Source organism: Sabethes cyaneus, chromosome 1 (assembly GCF_943734655.1).
Source record: "Sabethes cyaneus chromosome 1, idSabCyanKW18_F2, whole genome shotgun sequence".
Lineage (NCBI taxonomy): Eukaryota > Metazoa > Arthropoda > Insecta > Diptera > Culicidae > Sabethes > Sabethes cyaneus.
The window spans coordinates 70,077,014-70,087,391 of NC_071353.1; the positions used below are offsets into that span (position 1 = coordinate 70,077,014).

Here is a 10,378-nt window from a genome sequence, read left to right on the forward strand (position 1 = left end):
GGCCCTATCCCAGGTTATGGTGTCGAACAATGTCAGTTTGGCTTTGTACGACCCTATATAGCCATTAAAATGGGAGCGGGAACTCTTATCCCTACCTCCTCGCGGTGCCGGCTGGGACGCAACCGGGCCTAGGGTCGATCAAATACCAGTCTTTGGTTGTACCCTCGGTTGTGTGCTAACAGGGAAAGGGGGGCACGTAGTGCCTTCGGGCGGCGTAGTGCAGTGGTGTAAAGACGCGAGTTTAGCTCGAGTCCCATGAGCCAGCTGCAGACGTCGTAGTGTCCTGTTATAGCTCAGGACTATAAACCTAAAAGCCAGGTCAGGAGTATCGTGGGCACATTAGAGTCGGTTCCAGGAAGATCCTAATTATGGTATACTGGAATGACGGGAAAACGATCGGATTAGACGCTATAGGGCTGACGGCGGTGCTATTCTGCTCCCTTAGGTAAGGAAGGGTGACACCTTCCCGAAAAGGCGAGTAGGCTAATGGTACAGCTGCCTTCCGTCCCGATAAAACCGTGGCTGGTCTCTAGGTACGTTCAAAACTCGTCACTCACGTCAAAGTGCGGTGGTGTAGGCTCAGATGATACATTCCTGACTAACGCTGATCGGATGCTGACATCCCTATCCCCATGAAGGATAGGGGGAGTGTCCATGGCCTCCCTGCTTGCATAGATACCCATGGGATCGTAAAGGCGACTACACAAATACGAGCGGAGATAGCGGCCTAGAGTTGGGACCCAACAGAAAAGATGAGTACAACCAACCAACAGAATGAAGAAGGAGACAATGGTACGACAGTAATGGCAGAAGGTCAAACCAATGCGTTTGCAAGGAGCGGAAAGCTGCTGAGATCACCGCTTTTCAACCTGTCGATAAAGCAAAGACCTAGGAGCAACAATACTAGCGAAGACCAGCAAATCTCTCAGACAGAGCAAAGCCTGGGATTAAACCCTCTATTTACGCCGAGAAGTAGTCAAACCAGAGAGGGGCGGTTACCTGGAAACACAATATTGAGGACAATTATCACGAAGGTCAACGAGCTCTACGACTTAACGCAGGAAAAGTCCAACCTGCATAAAGAAGTTAAGAGCAGAGTAGTAGGTATAAGGACCCTCATGAAAAGCGCTTTGGAAGAGCACAATGCACTTGTGAAAAGAGCGGAGGTCGCCGAAAGCACTCTCGCTGAAACGTTAGAGAACGTTGCGGCAGAAGTGCGAGCCAAGGTGAAGGAAACGCAAAACCGGTCGGAGAAGAGGAAAAAAGATTCGCCAGTGGAATCCGAGCTGCCCAAAAAGCGCAAGAGCGACCAGAGCGATAGCGATGAAGAGGGAGCGGATTGGAGCATAGCCACGAACAAAAAGGAGAGGAAAAAGAAAGAAAAGGAAAATGAAACAAAACGCAACGAGAAAAAAACGGAAGCTAGGAAGCAGGAGAAAGGAAAACCCAATTCTCGCCGGGTAAGAACCAAAGGTGACGCGCTCATTGTTGAAGCAAAGGGAGAAACGTCATACGCTGCTCTCTTTCAAAGGATGAGAGAGGACCCGAAACTGAAAGGTCTAGAAGAGAACGTGACAAAATCTAGGCGCACCCAAAATGGTGAATTGCTGTTTGAGCTGAAAAAAGACCCGGCAATTAAAAGCTTAGCATTCAAGGAGATGGTTGAAAAGGTCTTAGGCGACGTGGCGAACGTGAGAGCCTTATCTCTGGAGACCACGATCGAGTGTAGGGAACTGAGCATGTTTACTACGGAGAACGATCTGAGACAGAAGCTGGAAACCGAAAACATCTTGGGTAAGGTACCGATGAAAATCCGGCTAAGAAAGGCGTATCGCGGAACACAGACCGCGACGATACGTCTCTCAACAGACGCAGCGAGCAAGTTGTTGAAGTTAGAGAGAATAAACGTCTGCTGGGCAGTGGGTCGCTTCAGGACTATTCCGCGTGTTCCCAACCAATTGGAGAGATGCTTTAAATGCATGGACTTTGGTCACCAAGCCAGAAACTGCCCTGGTCCTGACAGGTCCAAATTGTACAGGAACTGTGGACAGGAGGGACATTTTGCCGGTGACTGCAAAAGGCAATCGAGGTGCATGCTCTGCAAAAGAGAGGACGGCAACGACCACATGACGGGGGGATTTCATTGCCCTTTGTACCGAAGGGCAAAGGCAAGCCAACAGTAACGGAGGTAATTCAAATAAACCTCAACCACTGCGACACGGTACAACAACTGTTGTGGCAGTCAACAACAGAAGCGAAGTGTGATGTCGCAATTATCGCGGAGCTGTATCGTGTTCCTCACGGTAATGGCAGCTGGGTGGCAGATAGAGCAGGAAAGGCGGCAATACAAGTAATGGGACGCTATCCTATTCAGGAAGTGATTTCGAACCTGCACGAAGGTTTTGTGATCGCTAAAGTAAATGGAATTTTCATATGCAGTTGCTATGCACCCCCAAGTTGGACAATAGAACAGTTCCACCATATGCTGGACACCTGTACACAGAACCTTATTGGAAAAACGCCGATCGTTATTGGCGGTGATTTCAACGCCTGGGCGGTAGAGTGGGGAAGCAGATGCACCAACGTGAGAGGAAATAGTCTGCTGGTAGCTCTGGCTAAGTTAGAGGTAAGGCTCTGCAACGAGGGCACCACAAGCACCTTCCGCAGGGATGGTCAAGAGTCCATCATCGACGTCACCTTCTGCAGTCCATCGTTGGAGGCAAACATGAACTGGAGGGTATCTGAAGAATATACTCACAGTGATCATCAGGCGATCCGGTATTCCATTGGCACACGGAATCCCGCAGCAGCTCCAAAAAATAGAGTCGATAAACATAGGTGGAAAACGAAGGCCTTCGACAAGGACCTTTTCATTGAAGTACTACGCGCGGACAGCGATTCCCTGGACCTAAACGCAGATGAATTGACGGATGTGCTAGTGAAAGCCTGCGATGCAACTATGCCAAGGAAACAAGAACCGAGGAACTACCGACCTCCAGCTTATTGGTGGAACGAGGAGCTCTGCGTACTTCGCGCTAACTGGCTCAGGGCAAGAAGAAGCTTTCAAAGAGAAAGAAATGTCGCAGTAAGGGAAGAGCGAAGAGAGGAGTTTAGAGTGGCCAGGTCTGCACTAAAAAAGGCGATAAAGAAGAGTAAATCGAACTGTCTGAAGGAGCTATGCAGAGACGCGGATGTAAACCCATGGGGTAACGCATATAGGGTAGTGATGGCGAAGCTCAGTGGTCCAAGGATACCAACTGAAAGGTGTTCCGACAAGTTAAAAGCCATTGTTGAGGAGCTATTCCCGAAGCATGATCCAACCCTCTGGCCACCTACGCCGTATGACGAAGGGGAAGGCGGCGACGTTGAGCGCAGACAGGTTTCCAACGACGAATAGCAGCTGTAAAAAAACTGAGAGCGAAGAAGGCACCGGGGCCGGATGGAATTCCTAACGTGGCCCTGAAAGCGGCAATGCAGATGTACCCAGACATGTTCAGAACGGTAATGCAGAAATGTTTAGACGAAAGCCACTTCCCAGAGAGGTGGAAGATACAGAAACTGGTGTTGGTGGCTAAGCCAGGAAAACCTCCGGAAGATCCAGCATCGTATAGACCCATATGCCTGCTGGATACACTTGGAAAACTACTGGAGAGGATCATTTTGAACAGGTTGAAGGTATGCTTGGAGAGTGATCACGTACTCTCAGAGAGACAGTTCGGGTTTCGTAAAGGGAGATCTACGGTGGACGCCATTTGCACAGTGATCGAAACAGCTGAGAAGGCGTCCAAACAGAAGCGAAGGAGTATACCGATACTGTGCAGTGGTAACGATTGACGTTAAGAACGCGTTTAACAGTACCAGCTGGGAGGCCATTGCACTAGCGCTCCATAGAATGAGCGTCCCTGACTATTTGTGCATGATCTTGAAAAGCTACTTCGAGGATCGGGTGCTGTTTTACGAGACAAACAAGGGACAGAGGATGATCAGGACTACAGCAGGAGTCCCACAAGGCTCTATCCTAGGTCCATCTCTCTGGAACTGTATGTACGACGGTGTACTAAAACTGGTTTTACCTAGAGGCGCGGAGATCGTTGGCTTCGCAGACGATATCGTAGTAGTAGTAACAGGAGAGTCGCTGGAACAGATAAAAATGCTGGCAACCGAGTCGATAGACATAATCGGAAGCTGGATGCAAGGGGTGAAATTGCAAATAGCCCAACATAAGACGGAAGTGCTGGTGGTCAGCAACTGCAAGGCAGCTCAATCAGCGGAGATTGTTGTGGGAGAGCACACGATAGCCTCGAAGCGATGGTTGAAACACCTAGGTGTATGGATTGACGATCGGCTAAATTTCAACTACCACGTCGACTACACTTGCGAAAAGGCGGGCAAAGCGATTAACGCACTGGCCAGAATTATGCCAAACAACTCTGGTCCAAACAGCAGCAAAAGGCGCATGTTAGCCAGCGTATCCTCTTCTATACTGAGATACGGTGGACCTGCTTGGATAGCAGCGCTAAAAACCCAGCGGAATAAGAAGAGATTGAACAGTACGTATCGGCTCATGGCAATGCGGGTCGTGAGCGCGTACAGAACTATTTCTTCGGAAGCGGTCTGCGTCATAGCCGGAATGATTCCCATATATATCATTTTGGCAGAAGACAACGAATGTTATAAGCGGAAGGGTACTACAGGAATTCGAAAAGCTATGAGAGCGGAGTCAATGGCAAAATGGCAGCTAGAGTGGAACTCCGCGACTAACGGAAGATGGACGCATAGGCTAATACCGGTACTCTCAGCCTGGGTGAACAGGAAGCACGGAGAAGTGAACTTCTATCTGACGCAATTTCTTTAGGGACACGGTTGCTTCAGACAGTATTTACATTGATTCGGGCATGCAAGGTCACCCTTCTGTCCGGAGTGCGGAGATGTTGAAGAAACACCCGAGCATGTGGTCTTTGTATGCCCCAGATTTGAAGCGGTGCGCGAGGATATGTTCGCTCTAAACGTAGACAACATTGTTGAGAAAATGTGTCTAGATGAGGGCACTTGGAACGTCGTCAATAGATCGATTTCAAGAATTCTGGTTGAGCTGCAGCGAAAATGGAGCGCAGATCAGCAAGTCGGTAACGCCTAGCTTCGAAAGAGGGGTGATGAGCATATAGAGGACAAGATGGTCCATTGAATGGGCGTCTCTAGGCCGCATATGACACACAGATCAAAAGCAACGCGATTCTGGGCGCGGTAAACCCCTAGACGGACTCATATGTGTGGGAGATGGGATCTTCCCCAAAATAGTCCCTGTACCTAGATGAACAATATTCAGTGTGGAAATGGAAGAAATCCTGCGATGGTGACTGTGCGGCGTGCGCGTTGTGTTGGAGGGCACTTCCTTATCAGGTCACGTCTCGACAGGTGGAGAAATCCCGCTATGGAGGCCATGTGCGTTCTGGAAGGTACCCGATTTGGCTCACGTCTCGACGGGTAAAGTTCCTGTGAATGCGGTCGCGATGCTAGCTACACTTCCGTAAAGAAATCCTGCGAGGGTGGCCGTGAAGAGATGGACGTTAAGTTGGTCGCCATCTCAGCATCGGCTCGACAGGTAGCGGAGTAGTGCATAGGCACGCTCTCCTCCCGAAGTAATACCTAGCGGTGGTCCCGGGAGGATTTTGGGGCCAGGAGCAGTGAGGTTTTTAGTGGGTTAGAGTCCCACACCGTGCCACGTGATGCAGTGCATCATCAGTGTGCCAGGCATTAAGCTTTTCCTCACGGTAAAAAAACACACACACACACACACACACACACACACACACACACACACACACACACACACACACACACACACACACACACACACACACACACACACACACACACACACACACACACACACACACACACACACACACACACACACACACACACATACACATACACATACACATACACATACACATACACATACACATACACATACACATACACATACACATACACACACACACACACACACACACACACACACACACACACACACACACACACACACACACACACACACACACACACACACACACACACACACACACACACACACACACACACACACACACACACACACACACACACACACACACACACACACACACACACACACACACACACACACACACACACACACACACACACACACACACACACACACACACACACACACACACACACACACACACACACACACACACACACACACACACACACACACACACACACACACACACACACACACACACACACACACACACACACACACACACACACACACACACACACACACACACACACACACACACACACACACACACACACACACACACACACACACACACACACACACACACACACACACACACACACACACACACACACACACACACACACACACACACACACACACACACACACACACACACACACACACACACACACACACACACACACACACACACACACACACACACACACACACACACATACACACACACACACACACACACACACACACACACACACACACACACACACACACACACATACACACACACACACACACACACACACACACACACACACACACACACACACACACACACACACACACACACACACACACACACACACACACACACACACACACACACACACACACACACACACACACACACACACACACACACACACACACACACACACACACACACACACACACACACACACACACACACACACACACACACACACACACACACACACACACACACACACACACACACACACACACACACACTTTTCGGTCCTTCACGAACAGCATTGACATGAAAGTTACTGGATAGATAAATTCGATTCTGAAGTAATTCTACTTGCATACAATGGGAAACCCTTGAGGTGATGGTGGCTACTCCCATACATACCCACAGCCCTTGCAACATCTTCCATGTTGCTATTAAGTCTTGTTTAAATTGCAAAAAACTTCATTGGTTACAGTATTGAAACACGCAACAAATAAGCAACTTCATGTTATTAATACGTTGGATTCAGGTTATCCCATACTTATACTGGCTGTCACAAATATATTAGTCTATATCTAGTAACAAGAAACTTCATCGCAACATTGTGTTATTATAATGTCATTGCTTAAAAATAATGTCACATGATGTTTCATCATGTTGATTAGGGCATATTTTTACATAATGTAAGAACCAAACAAATACAATCAATGTAACATCATATTCTGCCATATTTTTATGAAAAAATATTTTTCAACGAAGAAATGTTTTTATTTTAACAATAATTACACGAACATTCATAAGGAATCCATGGTAAATGCCATAATAATTACTTGATTACAGTATCTACTTCGATTTTACACCGCATTTTTCCATCGTAAACGAATTCTTAATCTGGCTGGTTTAATTCTTTAAACTTGAAAATTAACAAATTAATAACTTTCACGAGGCGCATCAAATAATACAAAGCAAAACTATATTTTGCACGATAAATTTTGAATGGCATGAAGATTAGCTCACAATAGGCCCAAAAAACTAAAGTTTTGTTTCGCATTAAGGATATTAATGTAAATAATTTTCGCATTGGAGACCAGAGAGGAAATTTGTTTCCCGGTTCCCGCTAAACATAATTCGCGATTACAAAGTTGCTCATAATTGTTTGATTTTTGTGGTAGGAAAATAGAGAAGAAAATATTTCTGTTTTTGTTTTCACGCAAGTGTTGACAACGCGGCATATAGGATTTCGTGTGAGTGTGAACAGACTTAAAATCTCTTTAGTATCGTAGTCGCAAGTTTTGACAACGCGACATAGGATTTCATGTGAGTGCGAACAGGCTTAAAATCTCTTTTAGTATCGTAGTCGCGAATGAATAGATAACGCGCATTGATGTTTCATAAAACATCTGTGTAACAATTGGTTGCATATAGGCTCCACCTCTTGCGCTTTTTCAATCACATAACAGGACGATAAAGGTAACTGATGCGAACTTTTACCATACTTGAATGTTTCAATTATAGTTGCGTAACCCTTCATGCAACAAATGGTGCTGTTTGGGTATATACATTAGAGTGCCCCAAAAAAGCACTATGTCAGAAAACCTGGGGTCGCCCCTCAAATGATAGCTTAGGGTGTCACAACAAAACTTTTATATGACGTCGCCATTGGTTCACGCGATTTAGGGGTCGCACATTTGAGTTTTATGAAAAAATGGCATTTTTCAGGAGTAAATTTAAAAAAATATGTTTAGAAATGTTAAAGTCGGTGAAACAAGGTACTTAACTATTTTTTCCACAATCATTGAGATCTGATACATTCATAAAAAAGTTGTGATGGTATGTCTGGAGTCATATTTGGTTACAAAAATTTATTGATTTCGACAAAAATTTAAAATTTTTTAAAATTCAAATTTATTTAAAACATCAAAATAGGGTATCGAACAGTGTCTCAGAGCAACGTAGCTATACTGTATAGATGGAAAATTTTATGACGAACAAGTTTGCCGAAGAAAATATAAACGTATGTTCAAATCTCGCTGACGTAGTCAGGGGCCATCCAGATACCGCGTGGACAGAAAAATGCCAATTTTCAGCCATACAGCTTGGTAATATAACACGGATAACGTATGAAAAGGGCACGTTTAAAATATTTTTTTTTTTTTTCAAATACATATATAATTCACCCTAACCCTTGGTATATAGGTTATAAGCTTATAGGTTATAAGCAGTACCCAACGTTAATTATTTTTATAATAGCCTTAAGGGGGACCCTATTCAGGAAAGTATGAAAAATCGAAATTATTTTTTTTGCATTTTCGAGACGCTTATACCTTTAGAAATGTCATGCCAAAAGAATTTTTTGATATCTGATTTCGTTGAAAACTTACGGCAAATATTGTGGAGTCACCTCAAGGGAAACCCATTGCTGTACGAAACTTTGACGCGTTTTCCCCGAAACTATGTTTATTTAGTTGGCGGTACGTGTATCTCAGAATCTAGACCGATTTGTCTGAAAATTTTTTTCAGCATGTAAAAACCAATTATCAAAATTGTTACGTAGCCGTTTTTTTATATCTCAATTTTTCATTTTTTATGAGCTTTTTTTAAATGGCGATTTTTGATGAAAAAACACTTTTTTTGGAAAAATTGCCGCCATTTTGGCAATATTTCGAATTTTCAAAAACCGCTACGTAACAATTTAGGTATTAACCTAAAGCTTCAAAACCACGCTTGAAATCCTGTCTACGATACGTTCCGCCAGCGAGGAACTATTTTCTAGAGGACATTCACCCGCCCACCTGCCACCAACATAATAATCACAATTCTGGTATCAAAAAATACAGAATACATCTTCAAATATACCTTAACCAATAACCAAAACACCCCAACGCCTAACTGTAATACTAACATCAAAAAAATTTACGAAAATCTATTATTTTCCGGTCTTCCAGAGTAGGGCCCCCTTTAACGCTCCTCTAAGTTACCGCAAACGAGCCAAATCAGATAAATGAGATCAAAAATGAGACCAACTAAATGACAGCACCATTGATGCTGCAGTTGCAATACTATAATACAAAAATTATAAATTATAAAAATATCAAAAAGCACAAATAATGAGACATAGCTTTAAATATAGCAAATTCAATAGCTTGATATGACTAAAAATATGTGCGCACCTGTGAATAGAATTGATTTCCTCCGGAATTTCGTGTCTGTGATTTAGTTGTATCGGAATCATCTCCGTCCTGGAAAAATAGTATCAGCAAGATCGTTCATAAACAAAATTTACGCCTTACATCACTGTCTATGTCGATGTCTCTATCATCGTCACTCATGTTATCGTACGGATCGACAGTGCTGACCTTCCGTGCCTGCTGTTGCTCCTCGTACAAACGCATCCACAGGCTGTTGCTTTTTCAGTTTTGTCCTTTAGCAGACAACTACTATTCACAGGTTCACAAACTCGATCGAACTTCGAATTTATTATTAATCAGCCTGCAGCTCAGCTAATAAGCACACTCCTTAAAATAAAACAATCCAACCTCAATAATTCTCAAAAACAAACCGACACACGAGTTTAGTTTAATTATACACGTTCACTAAATTTTTTTATGTATTCGCTATGACGGCCAGAGATGCCATATTTTCTGAACAAAAGTCTGGAACTGCTCGAAAGCCGAAAAAATCGAGCAGTTTTCCGGCTACTCGAATTTTCTGGTTTGAAAATAATCTGCGAAAATCTGCTCACTTTTTTAGGAAGTCTGTGAAAGTTTAAAGAGCTTCGGACAAAAAACTGCACCAAAACAATAAAAGTC

At 44.4% G+C, this 10,378-nt stretch overlaps 1 protein-coding gene across 2 annotated transcripts in view; it reads right to left on the reverse strand.

The window, feature by feature from the left end:
• The window catches only part of LOC128738197 (protein max), a 72,688-nt gene extending 62,518 nt beyond the window's left edge, over window positions 1-10,170 (reverse strand). Inside the window, exons 1-2 of one of the 2 annotated variants that reach the window (XM_053833145.1) lie at window positions 9,860-10,170; window positions 9,740-9,808 (exon numbers count right to left, since the gene is read on the reverse strand). In XM_053833145.1, the coding sequence (XP_053689120.1) occupies window positions 9,740-9,808; window positions 9,860-9,961 (171 nt within the window). In that variant the 5' untranslated portion in view covers window positions 9,962-10,170. The remainder of the gene's footprint in view (window positions 1-9,739; window positions 9,809-9,859) is intronic. The other variant, XM_053833154.1, reaches the window with a different exon arrangement.
• Between the last annotated feature and the right edge of the window lie 208 nt (window positions 10,171-10,378).